Raw genomic sequence first — 17,096 nt, 5'->3', positions numbered from 1 at the left:
TTTGAATTATTTTGCTGAAGCTAATATAGGAAATCTGGGAAAGCCAAGATTTATCCTTTTTGGGATCTTCACTGAACTTTCTAGGTTCAGAAATTCAGTTTTGTCAATTCACCAAGGAGTGAGTAGGCTCTGGTGATCAAGTCACACAAACCGAAACCAAATTTGACTAACTTATAAACCTGAAGGCCAATTTGTTATATTTCATTTATTTTGTGGGTTTATGATCTCCTCAATGAAAGTACAGTTTCCATTGGTACAACGCAACACATGCGCACCTCCTTATTGTTTGGGATGCTCTCCCTTGTTCTCTCTCTCAGTCCCCCACATAGGACTTATCCAGTATGGTTGGAATCTTTCTCTTGATCTGTTGATGTGATGTGAATCCCAGAGGAGCCCATGAGCTAGTTGTCCAACCATCCTTATCTAACCATTACCCTCACTTCATTACTGGCAAACTTTGTTTCTAGTGAGATATATATATATATATGTATATATATATATATGTATATATATATGTGTGTATATATGTATATATATATGTATATATACATTTATACCTGTCCAGAAATTAGTACAGTTCTTCACATAGGTCACTCTCTCTTAATGGATATTTCCACTCATTAGCTCAAATGAAAGGTAAAATTTGGGTGAGCAAAAGAATGATAGAAAAATCTATTCCCATCAAGTTATGATAACTTGAGAGGCAGACACTATATCATAATGGATAGAAAGCTAGCCTGGATACCAGGAAGATTCAAGTTCAAGTCCCATCTCTGGCTTACTGGCTGTCTGACACTGAACTATGTAACCATGGGTGCAGCCCTGATTGAGGAAGTTTCTTCATCAGGAAGCTCCCTGTGTCAGTGAGATCACAGATCCATTCCTTATCCCTGTCTCTTTGGTAGCTAGGCGAATTGCTTAGCTCCATTGTAAGGACATTCTGTCTGAAGAACTTTTAGTTACTTGTAATCAGAATAGTGAGCATTTTGACAGTGTTTGCTAAGCTCCAGGAATGCCCTCCTTCCTTTTCTCTCCACCTTTCCCAATCTTAGCCATTCTTCAAGGCTCAGATCAAGGCATACATTCTCCAAGAAGCCTTTTCCAACCAATTAAGCCTATAATTATTTCTGTCTGCCTTTTGAGTTCCTTCCTATATAGCTTTTATAGTTAGAATCATAATTTTGTACTCAACTATATATTTTTCTTATTCTCTAATTGTTTATGTGTGTTTGACTTGTTGGTCCAGCTAGGTTCTACATTCCTTGAACATAAAGACCACGTATTATGCTTGATAGCTGCTCTTATAGCACCTAGAATTTCTTTCTGACAAGAACCCTGTGTGCTGTTACTTCAGGCAGTGTTTTATTAACAGATGTTTATTGTTAGCAGAGAAGAGCAAGGAAGGTGAGAGATGAAACCAGATAGTTTCAGTGATCATTTTGTGGGTTGAATAAAATTAAGGAAGAGTAATTTGGGGAAATGATTTGCAGTTATTATTTCCACAGTCTATAATTCTAATCCCTCTTAAAACTTCAATGTCATGATTTCTAGCATTAGATAGATAAATCTGAGTGGATAGAGTACTGGATCTTCCTGACTTCAAATCTGGCCTCAGACACTTACAAGCTATGTGATCCTGGGCAAATCACTTTACCCTGTTTGCCTCAGCTTGCTCATCTGTAAAATGAGCTGGAGTAGGAAATGGCAAACCACTCCAGTATCTTTCCCAAGAAAACCCCAAATGGATCACAAAGGATAAGACATGACTGAAATGACTGAACAACAATAGCAACAACATAGTATAATAGAAAGTGTCCTGTGAGTTAGGAGACCTCAGGTCTGATCTTGGCTTTGCCATTTGCAGGCTAGTCACATGACCTCTGTGGTTCTCTTGGACTCTTTACTATGTAAGATAAGAATAATAGTGCATGTACTGCCCACTTCACAGGGTTGTTGTGAGCATTAAATGAAATATTATATATGAAAATGCTACGTTAACTATAGTTCTGTATAAATTCAGGATATTATAAGCATCTTAATCAGATGTAGTCATAGAGAAATGAGTTGGCAGTTTTATGCAGTTTATTTTAATGATTGCAAAAGTACTTTCAGGGGCAGCTAGGTAGCGCGGTGGATAGAGCACTGGCCCTGAAGTCAGGAGGACCTGAGTTCAAATGTAGCCTCAGTCCAAACTCTTGACACTTACTAGCTGTGTGACCCTGGGCAAGTCACTTAACCCCAATTGCCTTAAAAAAAAAAAGTACGTTTAACTCATTCTAGACAGCTATGTACCTTGGAAGATCTGTGGAAGAAAATATCTAAGTATATGTCATATCTTTAATAACATATTATAAATGCAACACATTCTAGGTTTAAATATTTTTAATGCTGCTATCAAGGCAAAAAGTTTAAATTGCAATGAAATTTTTCATAGAAAAAGAGATTCTTGTTTTTAAATTTTCTGGCAAAAACCTAACACTTTATTTTTCATAGAATTCTAGAGTTAAAGAAGATTTCAGTGATCCGTCTAACCTAATCCCAAAAGGAATCCCTACGATGTCATTCAAAGATAGCCATCTAGTCTTTGCTTGGAGGTCTCTAAGGCATGAAAACCCATTACCCTCCCCCCCAGGCGTTCTTTTGGATAGTTCTAGTATCGTTAGTAAGGTTTTGTGGGGGTTTTCGTGACAGTTTTCCTGACGGCTTAAATTTGCCACTTTACAACTTATACACATTGGTCCTGGTTCTACTCTCTGGGGTCAAAGAGAACAAATCTAATCACTGTTCTACATGCTTTAGGAGCTCTGTCATGTACCCAAAGTCTTTTCTCCACATCCCCAGTTTCTTAAACCAATTCTTACCTGGACCACAGACAATTAACAGACAATTCAACAACACGTATTAGAGCAAGTCACTGAGAAGTTAGCCCTGATCCCCCTACTGCATAATGATGATGATGGTGATGACAGTAACAACAAGAAGCAGTTGTTAAGAGTTCACTGTCAATACGGAAGGAAGCCTGCATGGTATACATTGGGGATTTATGCTTCATTCCATGATCTTTAATATGTTTACTTTTTTTAACATTTTCATGTAAAGGCATAGATGGCATGCTTATTATATCTGCAGACAACATAAAGATGGGAGGGATAATTAGAATATTGGATAGTACTCAGGTTCCAAAAAGATTCTGACAGGTTGGAGCATTGACATGTAAGAATGGCAGTCTCTAATTCTAGCATTTTTGATAGCCTTCAATTTTGACACTTCAAGAGGGATTTATATATATGTATATATGTATATATACATACATACACACATATATGTGTATATATACACATACACACGTGTGTATGCACATATGTGCATGTATACATACATATACTATTTTATGTATGGATAGATACTGTTCAGAGTATTACAGTAATTTTATAGAAAGAGAGACTCAGGTTGTAATGAGCACCCAGTCTCTAGTAGGAAGCACTGAAAATATAAAGACAAAAGGGATAGAATCTGTAGGTACTATATATAAAGTGCTTTGCCAAATTATGGGTATTTTAAAGGAATGGTTCTTATTTATTGCACTCTTGTGCAGCTGAATGCAACATTGAAGTTTATTCTGATATTAGAAATTGCATACTAAAAGCTCTTTGCCTGTAAATGTATGTAATCATTAGTCAGACCAGGAGTTTGCATTCTATTAGGGAACTAGTATGTACATATATGACATATAGAAAACAAAACTAAGGTCATTGGGGAGGAGGGAGCTGCAGTAGCAGGAAAGGCTTCGTGCCATAAGGTGACACTCGAGCTAAATCTTGAAGGAAGCAAGGGGTTTTAAGTCAAGTGAGAAGAGAGTGGACACCAGGCATGAAGGCATCTATAGGAAAAGAGATGAAAGATGGAGGGACATATATGGAATAGTATGAAGGCCAATTTGGTTAGAAAATAGAGTGAAAGGAGGGTGGTAATGTGCAAAAATGCTGGAAAGGTCAGTTGTGCTATAATGTGAAAGGTTTCTAATGTCTTCTAGAAGAAGAAAGAGGAGAAGGGGAAAGGAAAGAGGCAGAAGAAGTAGAGAAGGGAGGAAGAGGCGAGAGGGAGGAGGAGGAGATGATGATGATGATGATGATGACGATGATGATGGAGATGATATAAAGGATCTAACTCAATATCATCCCAACCTAAAACATGAAACTTAGGACTCCCTCTTTTGGGGGTAAATCGCTTCTCTTTGGAGACCTTAACACCACTCTGTAAAGATCAGGGGTACTCATGTCAAATGTGGCCAACATAAGATGCCAATAACTTTTAGCATTCCATTTCTTTCCCTTATCAGAACCACAGAGTGTCAGAACAAGTCGGCTTCCCCATGATAGCCCTGCAGAATGTTCAGCTACCATGCCCTGCCTCTCCCTGCCCCCACCCCCATCCCCACAGACATTTCCTCAGGTTAAATATCCCTGATTCCTTCAACTGATCCTCCTGAGCATGGTCTACAGTCTTCCTCCCATCTTGTCACCTTCTTCTGGACCTATTCCAGGCTCAGTGGTTTTCTTTCCTATGGTGTAGCGTCTAGGACGTTGTATGGCACCCTAGATCTCTAACATCCCTGCTACCACTCGCCCTTCCCCCTCTTTTTTATGTTGTGTCTTCTTAATGCAGCCTAAAATCACACTGGTTTTGTTTTTTTTGTTTGTTTTTTTTGTTTTTGTTTTGTTTTGTTTTGTTTTTTGGCAGCTGTATCACACTCTTGGTCCTTTTTGAGTTTACATTTTACTAAAACACTCATATATTTTTCATGGAAACTGTTACTGAGTCACTTTTCTTCAATCCCATACTTGCAAAGTGAATTTTTAAAATTCAGTTGTCTGAGCCATTTTGAGTTTAAGTAAATATATTTATTTGCAAGGGAAAAGTATAATTTCAGAAACCATACATGCAATGATAATTAATTCCTATGAAGATAATAACCAGTACAGTTTTTGTAAATTGATCCAAAAGCAAATGATATTTTCTTCCTAAAGATGGCATAGTATTGTATCAGTTTAAAAAGATATGCCTTTATTGAAGAAAGATATAATCTTAGTAAAATTTGTACTTTGCCATTTGAAATTGATGAGTTTCATTCACATAATTTATATTTCAATTTCTCCTTATCCCTTTTTGCTTGTTTTATTTTGTTTTGCTTTGATTCTTTAACTAGGCTGAAGAGTTAAAACCTGGATATTCCAAGTACAACTATGTATATTTGGCAAAGGTAACTAAAAATAATTTTAAGAAAGTTTTGAAATTTTGTGTTTTTAGGACATTAATTCAATTTCTTTTCTTTCAGTGCTACAAAGATCTTGGACAAAAAGAAACTGCTTTGATGTATTGTGATTCTGCTTTGCTACTTCATTCTATTAATAAAAAGGTAAGTATAGATCACAGTGACTGATCCAAATCTTCTATTCTCATTTACTCTTTTTCCCTTATGAGAGAGATTCAGAGAGGAAGAGAGAGAAAAACAGAAATGTTGAAATATGTATTTCTTAAAATACACAATGTAGCTTAAAATGTAATTAGCTTGAGGGCATTTTAGTCTTTATTTGATTCAGAGACATCTTGACTTTGGTTTTCTCCATTCTGCTAAATTCCCAGGACCAAGTGTGTTTATGGGTCAAGCTAACTGTAAGGCAGCAGTGCACAGTATACTATACCAACTTGGCGCTAGGCAGGGGCAACAGAATGATCACGATAGAGAAGTAAAGAGCAAGCTACTTAGAGTCAGAGAGCTAGTGGAGGAACAGGGATAGGAAGCCACAGAGAGACAGACCAGATTTTGGAAATGGTTAGGATATGAAAGCAGTCCACTCCTTGCAGGTCCCTGTTCTCTGTAGGAGGCACCCTGGCCAAAGTCGGTAGGAGAGAGATGAGCAGGCCTGCCAGGGAGCACAGCTGACTGCTCCCCACTCCCCCACCTCCACCCCCGCCTCTTCTCTGGCTCTTCCTGTTCTTCCCCAGCCTTTCATGACCAGCCCCTATCCCAAACGGGCGCCTTTAGCTGAGAACCGACAAAAGGTGCGTCCCAGGGTATTATAGCTGCACAGGTCCTCAGAGGTCATCTAGTCCAGCCCCCCAGTTCTAGAGGTAAGGGGACTGAGTTTCAGAGAGGTGAAATGATTTCACCACTGCCACCCCGCTAGTATGTCACGAAGCTAGGACTCAAGCACAGATTTTCTAAGTAAAATCCATTGCTTTTTCTGCCGGGCCCCACTGTTTCCTGTATTGGAAGTGACATAATTTTGACAGCATTCAGTGATTGACTCACAATGTACCAAATAACTTCAGGGAGTCTAGACTGTTAGTATCTCAGTTTATGTCTTAGCCTTCTCCTGATTTCAGGGGAGCAAGAACAAATGGGTATTGTCTTCTTGCTCCCTTATAACCACAGCGAGGCCTTCTCTGAGCCACAGTCGGAGAAACAGGGCCCAAAGTTGCTTGTTTTTTCATGGTTGTGACAGCAAAGGAAGCCGAGTCTCTTTTTTAGCCCAGCCACTTCTTCAGATGAGGCATAAGTGGAACAGGGCCACTGCTGCTTTCTGTTTTTTTCAGTTGTTCTCTCATAATTCCCAGGTCCTATGTCAGAAATGTTAGATGAGTTAGAAACCTGGAGTCAAAGTCGCAGTTAGTAGCTGTTGGATTATTTTTCATACATAAAAACCTTCCTGTAAAAAATTAGACCATGAAAACCTGTCATGACCAGGCAGCTGAAAGAGGCCAGACCCAGTTTCAGACTGTAAACACGAGGGGCAAACAGCACAGGGCAGAACACTCTGCGTTCTGGATAAAGACTTGACCTCTTTAAAAACTGTCTCTGGTTCTGAGAATCTGAGTAACTTTGGGCAAGGCACCAAACTCTCTAAAATGAAGAGCCAGGACCAGAGAGGCTCTTTCAGATCTAGATCCTCTACACTTACCCTCCATTCCAGAAAACAAGACAGGCACAAGTAATGCTAGTTTAGAAAGCAGTGACATTAGCAACACATTATAGAAGAGGATCTGTGACCAGGCCCTGCCTCTGACCCATACTAACTGAGTGACCAGGATCAAGTCATACCCTTCAGTACCTACAGGCAACTTTCTAAGATTGTAAGTTACAGGTGTGTTTCTGATTTCCATCTGTGGGGGTAGGGAGACGCTTTCAAAAGAATTATACAAGATTATTAATAGTAATCTGTTACTAACAGATTAATAACACAAGTTATTAACAGTTATTAATAACTGTTAATTAATATTAACAGTATTAACAGACTGAACACAACTGTTCAATCATGTCTCACTCTGTGTGACCCCATTTGGAGGGTTTCTTGGCAGATATGCTGGAATGGTTTGCCATTTCCTTCTCCAGCTCATGTTACAGATGAGGAAATTGAGGCAAACAGGGTTAAGTGACTTGCCCAGGGTCATACAGCTAGTAAGTGTCTGAGGCCAGATTTGAGTCTTCTTGAAGCTAGGCCAGTGCTGTATCCATTGTACCACCTCACTGCCTTTATTAACAATATCAACTCACAAAATAGTGAAAAGCAGCTTAAAGAGAAAATGAGCCACAGAGAATTTAGTGTAAAATCCAGCTAAGTCAGATCATCCCTAGAATATTTTTAGGTTAAAATAGGACAATAATATATATTCTCATCAGTAGTTATAATGGAACTAGTGTATTTAGACTTGATTACCATAGAAGGCAGCTAGTTGGCACAGAGGACAAAGCACTGGGCCTGAAGTCAGGAAGACCTGAGTTCAAATCCATCCCCAGACACTTACTAGATATGTGTCCCTGGGCAAGTCGCTTAACCTCTGTCTGCCTCAGTTCTTTATATGCAAAATGGGAATAATAATAGCACCCACCTCTCAGGGTTGTTGTAAAAGCTGAATGAGGTAATATACACAAAACGTTTTGAAAAGCTTGAAGTGTTAACATAAATGTTAACCTTTGCTATTAATACTACTACCAAAAATACTTTGTGAGAATGTGGCAACAATACTTAAAAGGATGACTTGGCAAGAAAACGTGGCCTGGACTAAATACATACAAGAAAATGCCTTGCTAGGAGCAACACAATTTTAAAGGGACTGAGGGTTGGATTCAGAAGATGTGTGAAAAAGGAGAACATTCCAAAAGAAATGAAAATGCAAAGATCACAAATGATCCTTTTGCTTTTAAAAATGGTGATCAAGGTCACACAGGTATTAAATAGCAGAGCTAAGGTCCAGTATAGGACTTGTGACTACAAATGAGAACTTTTTGTCACTTCAAATAATGGTAACACAAGGCAAACTCTACTATGCAGGTGCAAATGGAGGGTTTAACAGTGCTCTTAGTCTGAAGGGGAAAACTGTTATGGTTGCCTGGAGAGTAAAGAGAATCATCTGCATAGAGAATGATAATTAAACTCTTGGGAGCTGATGAGAAATCAGGGACAGGGGTGTAGAGAGGAGTAAGGTCCCAGAATAGAGTTTTGGAGTGTATGCACACATAGGGGAAGCTGATAAATTTGCAAATAAGAGTGAGAAGGAGCAGTGAGACAGGTGAGAAGAAAACCTTGAGAGCAAAATATCATGAAGTCTTCTAGGAGCCAGTGTGTAGGAGGAGAAGCAGTCAGCGGTGTCAACAATGCTCCAGAGAGGTCAAGGCTGAAGATCTGGCAAGTAGGAGATCATTGGCAACTTTGTAAGAGCCATTTCAGTTTAGTGACAAGGTCAGAAGCTGGACTGCAGAGATCTAAGAAGGGACTGAGAAAAGAAGAAATGGAGGTGACAAATGTAGACAGCTTTTTGTAAGGGTTTGCCTATGAAAGAGAGGAGAGCCGTAGAGTAAGATAGGGTAAGGGTAGATGGTAGGATCAAGTGAGGTTTGTCTGTTTTTAAGATGAAGAACTGGAGAAGAGAGAGAGAGAGAGAGGGAGGGAGAGATTTGAATATTAGAGATAGAGAGAGGAAGATGGAAGAAACATTAGAAGTAAAAAATGAAGGGAAATGTATTGATGATGGAATGGGAATTCGAAAGGCACAAGACCTGGAATGGTGCGTGAAATCCACCGGGTTAAAGTAGGTGATGATAAGAGTACAAGAAATGAGGGCTACAGAGAGGAGTGGTTCAGTCTTAGGGCATTGAGAATTTAGTATTACTGGGACTGAAAAGGAAGAAGTGGTGAGTGTTGCTAACCATAGGGAATGAATAGCAGTAAACCCCAGCAGCTCTACTGGTGGTAGCAGAATTGTGGAATGCTCTCGTCTCAGTTCTACTTCAGATTACCAAGCTATTGCCTAATATTTACTTGTGTGAGGAGAAGTCCTGTTTAAGAACTCCCCCTTATCTGGGAGTCTGATTCTAATCAGCATGGTTTTGATTCTATACAGATTGCACGCATCAAGTGTCTTTCTCATTCCTGCATGGCTGATGTTCTCCTTCAATATATACTTGAATAAGCATATACAAGAAACATAAAGAATATACTGAAGGAAAGAATATATTAAAAGGGAAGACAGTAACAGCTAGGGGCAGGGGGAGACCAGGAAAGGCCTCCTACTGAAGGTGGCATCTAAGATGAATCTTAAAGGAGACCAGAGACTCTTAAGAATTCAAGGTTAGGTGGGAGAGCATTCCAGGAATAGAGAAGAACCAATGCAAAGACATGGAGAGGAATGATGTCATGTGTAATGAATACAAGATGGGCCAGTCTAGTGGGACCATCAGGTCTGTAGAGGGGAGCACTATATAAGAAAACTGCAAAGATAGGAAGGGGCTAATTTGTAAAGAGCTTTAAATGACAAGGAGAGGAATTGTACTTGTTTCTGGAAGTAAGGAGGAGCCACTGAAGATTATTGAATAGGGAGTTAATGTGATCAGACCTGCACTTTAGCAAAGTGGCATCTGTGATGTCTTTGATGTCTGTGTGAAGACAGATTGGAGAAGGGACAGATTGAAGGTATGATTTAAGATGATTCAAGGTAAGATTTAAGGATGGATTTAAGATAAAGGAAGGAAGAAACAAACAAAGAGAAAAAGAAAGGAGGGAAGGGAGAAAAGCATTTATTATAACATCCACTGTGTACCAGGCACTGTGCTAGATGCTTTACACATATCTCATTTATCCTGTAAGGTGGGTGCTATTATCCCCATTTTACAGATGAGGAAACTGAGGCAGGCAGCAGTTAAATGACTTGCCCGGGGTGACAGCTCGTGAGTGTCAGATGTTGGATTTGAACCAAGGTCTTCTTGCCCTCAGGTCCAGCACTCCAGTGATAAACCTCTCTGCACTTAAGTGGGCGGGCATTTAGATGATATTCCATCTGCCAGCCTCTACTCTTATGCTACACTGGCACAATCTTGAAAAGCCAGAGTCCAGTTCCATGCTACAATGAGGCATCAGAAGAGGAAGGCTTTAGTGGAAATGGTTTTTACCAAACAGGATGAAATGCATTGTTAACCTTGTGGCTAATGCTGTTTAAGTCCCTACAACACAGCTGCCTTTTTAGCAACCAAGTGACCAGAATCCTCAGCTGCCAAGTTCTTTTGTGCACTTCCACTGCAGGAAGCCAAGCCCTCAGCTTGTTTTTTCTAACTTAAGCAATAAAAAGAGCCATATCCTAGGCCACCCATAGTTTCTCCATTGGCTCCCTTGGCCAGATACATGCAGTATAAGACAGCTGCTCTGGATTAACATTACTCTGGCTGTGGGACAGAAAGTGTCTCCTGCCCTCAAGAAGAGAAAAGAGGTGTTGTGCCCTCCCTTCATCTGCTACTCTGTTGGTTAGTGATTAAGCCACCAGCATATGCTAAAGTGGTCTGTCTTTTTATGTTATGTTATAAGATGGAGCTTCTGAATCTTCTAATGATTAGGTGCAATATAGTGTGGCAGAAGGAGTATTGGATGAGGAGACAAGAGTTAGTCTGGGTTTCAGCATATCTAGCTGTGTGACCTTGGACAATTCATTTAACCTGGTTTTCATATTTGTAAAATAAGGGGTTTGGACTACTGAATCTCTTGAGCCCCTCTCAGTTCTTATGTTTTGTGATTATTATATATGAATCATATGAATTGCTTTATAAATTCTCACTAATAGAATTTCAGAACATATGAGAAAAGTTTTTTACCCTAACTGACATGGTTAAAACAAGGCATTAAATCATATTTCATAATTCAGATGCTTATGGTTTTTTCCTGTTTTCCTTTAGGATCAACTTTTATACTCTTTCCAGTATCATAACAATAGAACATAAAATAAATATCTAAACATTGATAATATGCAGCAAAAATAAAAGTTCTGTGTGAATACCAATGGATACTATTAGTCATAAGCCAAGTTTAAGAAAAATAGAAGTTCTGGCTAACCAATTAAAAGTATCTAGCAGGCAGCAGCGCCATTAGCAGTTCTTCTCTGCCTGCCTCTCATTGCTGCATTCTTCCTAGAAATGGATCGATCTGGTAGAAAATTTAGAGGGAGAAGGCCCCATGTATTTGCCTTTCAAATGGCTTGTAAAGCAGTGGGTAGAAGGTGCAGAGCAGGAACTTTAGCCTTGAAGTAGGGACAGACCTTCCTTACAATTAAAGCTGTCCCAAAGTGAAGTGGGCTGCTGCCAGGAGTGGTGGGTTCATTCCTCACTGGAGGTTTTCAAGCACATGCTGGAGGGCCATAGAACAGATGTCTTATGGAAGGGGATTCTTTTGTGGGTGTGAAGTGGGCTAGCTGGGCTTTAGGTTACTTTCTACCTCTAAAACGCTTTGATTCTTTGATTCAGTGAAAAACAAGGCAAAACTAGGTTGAAATGAGGAGAGGGGAAGCGGAGGAGAGAGGGCTGGAATTAGTATCAGAGGTCTTGAGTTTGAAGGTTGGCTCTGCCACTCAGTACGTGTGTGATGTTGGGCCAATCCCATCACCTCCCTAGGCCTCAGTTTCCTCATCTATAAAACGGGGAGATGGGGAGGTGGACTGAATGGCCTCTAAGGACCCTTGCAGTTCTAAATCCGTATGATCCTAAGCGGAGGGTTCGTTCAGATCCCTTGCTGTGGAGACTCCTTCTAAACAAGTTCAATTCAACAAGCACAGGGGAGGGGATTTCAAAAATTAATATGATTCACTCTCTGTCCTCAAGGAGTTTATAATATGGTAAAGGAGGGAAGGGAATTGTGAGAAAAAAACATAAATATCAGGCAAAGGAAAAAGGGATAAGCCTAAAGGTTAAAAACTGCTTTTTCTTCAGTGCTGACACTTATAAAGTTGCTAACAATGCAGAAGATTCACCAACACATTAAACCTTCCAGGACAGAAATCGAGTTTCTAGTATCTGCATGCTGTGAGCTCCTTCCTCTCTTTTAGACTTGGGGCCCAGGGGATCCAGTGCTCTAGCTTTCAGAGGCTTAGATTTCCTGCTCTGAAATAGCAGCCTGTGTACAGGTCATGTGGCCTCATACTGGCCCCAAGTGGATAACCTGAGGCCCTGGGAAACGTTCTTCTCTTAAAACAAATAAGATTCTTCTGTCTAAAGCTGTGTGAGGATGCTCGCTAAATAAATAATGACTGTTTTGTTAGCCTCAGCAGAAGCATTAAAACTCATTGTTATGGAGAAAAAAGCTCACGTATGAAAAAAATGAAATAAATTATGTTTCTCGGTGGAATATTTCCTAAACAAATAAAAACAGTACTTTAAAAAACCACCATAGTAATACTTGTCATTGGAAAAGGAGAAGAGAAAATCATCATGGGACACTAAATGCAGAATATTAGAAAGAAACCAAGGAAGGCACAGGATCCACAATAAGTGGAGAATGTCCACTTTGGCTTTACTTCCACATACTCTCTCTCTTCTGTCCCCCTCTTCATTCAGTGATTTTTCAAGTCTTGTCACTTCCACCTCCACAATCTTTCTTGAGTTAATTCAGCTCAATCCAACAAGCAGGTAGTCAGTGCCGGGCAGTGTGCCAGGATCTGGGGAGACAAAAACAAAAAAGAGATGAAGCCTGCCTTCAGGGAGCTTACCTCTGTCAGCGGGAAGGGAGCCTGACAACATGTGCACACACAAGTACGTTCAAGCTACAGCTTTCCTTTATCTCTGCTTATCAGGCTCTCTCCATTAGAGTGGCCTCCTAACTGATCTTCAGAGTCTCCCCTCTCCTGTCCCCCACACAGCTGCCAGAATCGTGGTCCTGGGCACAAGACACTGCAGACCCTTCAGGGGTTCCTGTTGCCCTGAGGGAGCCCTTCAGACTCTGTGTCCGATCTGCCTTCCAGCTTTGTTTCACACTGTTCCTCTTGATAGACCACATTCCAGCCAAATGGAAATGAGCTCCCCCACAGTCTCACCATTCGTGTGCAGGTCCGTGCAGGCCAATACTCGTGGGTCTCCATCTCCTGAGTCTCCATCTTGTGAAAGAGTTCTCTTTCTTCAAGACCCAGCTCTGGGAGGTGGGGAAGAGGCTTTCTTCATGAAGCCTTATCTGAAACCTCCAACTCCACAGGCTTTCTCCCCCCTCCCTCACCCCCAGATTCCTCATAACGCTCGATGCAGTTGTTGTTGTTACTGTTATTCAGTCATGTTCTACTCTTTGTGACCCCATTTGGGACTTTTTTGCAAAGATACTGGAGTGGTTTACCACTTCTCTGGATCATTTTACAGATGAGGAAACTAAGGCAAACAAAGTCATACAGCTGATAAGTGTCTGAGGCTGCATTTGAACTCAGGTCTTCCAGACTCTGCCTAGTGTTCTATCAACTGTGCCCATCAACCTAGCTGCTGCCAACAATATAACAGCAAGTTGCATCCTCATTCGTGTATGTCTGTCATCCCCAGCCCATCTCGTCCACACCACCTCCACCACTAGTTATAACGTTTGGAGAACTAGCACTGTCTTTTTAGTATCTTTTTATTCCTAGTACTATTTTATATACCCCAGGCACTTAATAAACCTTTGATGGATTAAATTGTAGTGAACTAACCTAAGTTAATGTATTTAAAAGAGCCATCTGCTATCAATTTAAGTTGTTGTTATTGATCTACTTACACTTTACTTCCCACCAAATGTTCTGTGATCCAGCAACATTGGCCTGCCTGAAGTTGCTCGATCTCAGTCCTCCATCTCTCCTCGCCAAGCATTTGTATGCTCAGCCTACTCACCTCTGCCTCAGTTTCCCCGGCTTCCTTTAAGACTCAACTCAAATCCTACCTTCTGCAGGAATTCTTTTCTGAGATTCCCCACCCTCCCTCCCCACCAGTGATAAAGCCCTCCCTTCTCCGGATTGCCTTTCATTTACTCTCTGTGTATCTTGTGTATACCTATTCATATGCACGCTGGACTGTACAGTCCATTGGACTGTAATGTTCTTAAGGGCAGGGACCATGTTTTTGCCTTTCTTTACACCCCCAGCATTTAACAGAGAGTCTGGCATATGGAAAATTCTTAATAAATTCTTGTTGACTGACTCTATTATATTAATGTAATGTACGTTAATTATCATAATGATGGCCTTATTTTTCCATAATAATAGGGAGATTTTTTTTTAAACTATAGGCATCTTGGAAGTCATTTTTATGTGCCATTTCTTCCTATTATTTAATCTTGGGAACAGTATTGAGACTGTCTAAGGACACCTGAAATCTCTAAGTAATTATTTGTCAAAACTATTCACATGGTACTGATATCAGAGTCCAAGTACAAAAAAGACATTGCTTAGTAAATCAATTATTATCTTGACTTTTTCTTAATACTGTAATAGCCTGATATTTTTCTCATATTTAATTTCAATAAAGAGATAATTTTATTTTTCTCAGCCATTAAAAATAATTAAAGTAAAATAAAAGTATTGATTCATTAATAGACCATTTTAAATATACATATGGCACATGTAACAGTTCTGGATAAATCATTATTTCAGGGTCCTATTAGTAATAATTCCTACTAAATCTCTCATTTGTGAAGAATTTCAGTTGACTGCCATTTTCCAAGAGAATATATCTTTATACACATATAAGCAAAGGTCACCATTTGTTGGCATTAATATTCTTTAAAGAAGTAGTTAATGAATATATTCTAACTGTTGATGCTAGGAAGACTAACTCTATAAGGTATAAAAAAGATATAAGTCCATGATCATAGAATCTTAGGGCTGGAACATGAACTCTTGAGAAATGCAGTCCCTCATTTTACAGAGGAGGAGGCTGACATTCCCAATGGGATTGATTCTTGAAGTATTTTGTTGTGGTGGAAAGAGTAGGACCCCTGGGGTCTCCTCCTAACTCTGCTGCATGTTTGCTCTGTGGCCTTGGGGAAGATAGAGACTCTCGTCATCTGTAAAATGAGAGGGCTGGATGAGTGGTCTGTAAGGCCCAATGTCCCCCTAGCCTCCATGGCTCTGTGTATGACCTAAGACTTCAAGAGTACATTTTAACTGAGGCAATTGGTTCTTAGACAGAGTGTAAGGCTACTCACTCTGTCAGTACTGCCTTGGAATGATAGAAATTGTGTGATTGTTATTCCTAAAGATGATGTATTTAGGCAAGATCCCTCATCTTGAGTTTATCTTGAGTTTATCCAATCAAATGAGATAATACATGTAAAAGTGCTTTCCAGACCTCTGTGACATATAAATGCTTAACTATTTTGTTATATCTATATCCCTCAACATAAAAAGTGTCTATGGCCCTGTGTTGGGAAAATCCCAACATGTCAAGCTTCCAAGAAAGACAACTCTCTCCCAGACCCCTTTTCCTGCTTCCTTGACCCCTCCAGTTTGTCTCCTACGTGGAAGAAGCATTCTGCAACACTTCTTGAGCTTATCCATATTTTCATAGAATCATGAATCATATCCAACCTTATTATATATGCTCTTTGTAATAATTACTACTAAGAAATCTATCCCCTTCCCTCCATCCGTAAGAGGAAAAAGTGAAAAACTGTTTCTAGGGAAAGAAAGAAAAACATATCTTAAGAGAAATATGTTAAATCTCATGATGTGTTTGTATTTTTTTTTTAGGATCATCAGGCACAGGAAGAGTTAGAACGTGTAATCCTTTCTTTAAAGTAGATTTAAAAACAGGAGATTTTACTTCAGCAAACCAGATGCAACAACTTTAAAATATAAATGATGAAAATTCAAGTGGTCAACTATGCAACTTTAATATCACATTATGGATTTCTGTCTTGATTTGGGAGATTGTGATTTAGATTTAGAGGGTGATCTTTCCCCCCTGGTGGTGAAGAAATGTGTTTTCGAAATGCATTCCATGACTGGCAGAGTCACAAAGCTAATCATGTTACTGGAAGACTCCATGAGATCTGTAATACTAATACCAAATTATTTCTAACAGTGTTGTATTTGTATATTTGATGTTCTGTTTCCTATTGACTAATCAGCGCCGATTCTTTAGAGTCTCCAAGAAAAAAAAAAGAAAAAGAGAAAGAAATAAAATCCAACCAATAAAAGAAAGTCATTTCATTGCGTTTAATTGAAATTCTATTGTCTCAACATAAAATTCCTCACAGTGGATGCTATGAAGCTGACAAGTTTGAGACCTGGTAATACAGATCTGCGATCTCAACATTAGGGTGTCAGTGACCTGAAGATGCTAGATTTCTGAATGTCTATTCAGGAGCAGAGCACATCAGGTCAGAAGTCTTCTGTCCTCACCTTTCCCTAGAGTCCTAGGGGAGCTAAAGAAGCCATATTGGTATGGTCCATGCAGGCTTAAATTGAGGGCAACAGATTGCCCTCTGCTAGGATTCAGGGCTCTACTCAGCTGTCATGGAAGCCACATTTATAGAGCTGTGTGCAGGCCACTCTGTGCAAGCAGCTGGGCTGGTTGTTATAGGGGATACCTCTTTTCCCCTTTTTTATCATGGTCCTTGCCCCTAAGGAACATATACAGCAATACTGACATTACCAAAGATAGGGTGGAGAGGACAAACCTAAACCAGCTGCTCAAATCATCAGTGGAAATGGAAATAGGTCTAAGAAGACAGTAGATGATGTGGTAACAAGGTGGAGAGGGGACTATAAGCAGTGAGCTGGAAATCAGTGGTGTGGGAGTAGTCCTGGGGAATCAGAAGTCAGCTAGC

At 39.9% G+C, this 17,096-nt stretch overlaps 1 protein-coding gene across 5 annotated transcripts in view; it reads left to right on the top strand.

The window, feature by feature from the left end:
- The window catches only part of RMDN2 (regulator of microtubule dynamics 2), a 140,483-nt gene extending 124,034 nt beyond the window's left edge, over positions 1-16,449 (top strand). For 4 of the 5 annotated variants that reach the window (XM_027865344.1, XM_027865347.1, XM_027865343.1 and 1 more), the window contains 4 exons: positions 5,207-5,260; positions 5,336-5,416; positions 12,944-13,066; positions 16,015-16,449. In XM_027865344.1, coding sequence (XP_027721145.1) covers positions 5,207-5,260; positions 5,336-5,416; positions 12,944-13,048 — 240 coding nt within the window. In that variant the 3' untranslated portion in view covers positions 13,049-13,066; positions 16,015-16,449. The remainder of the gene's footprint in view (positions 1-5,206; positions 5,261-5,335; positions 5,417-12,943; positions 13,067-16,014) is intronic. The other variant, XM_027865346.1, reaches the window with a different exon arrangement.
- Positions 16,450-17,096: the final 647 nt, after the last annotated feature.

The sequence above is a fragment of the Vombatus ursinus genome, unplaced genomic scaffold (genome assembly GCF_900497805.2).
Source record: "Vombatus ursinus unplaced genomic scaffold, bare-nosed wombat genome assembly UNPS02014778.1, whole genome shotgun sequence".
Taxonomy (NCBI): Eukaryota; Metazoa; Chordata; class Mammalia; order Diprotodontia; family Vombatidae; genus Vombatus; species Vombatus ursinus.
This window is presented reverse-complemented; position numbering and strand designations above follow the sequence as displayed.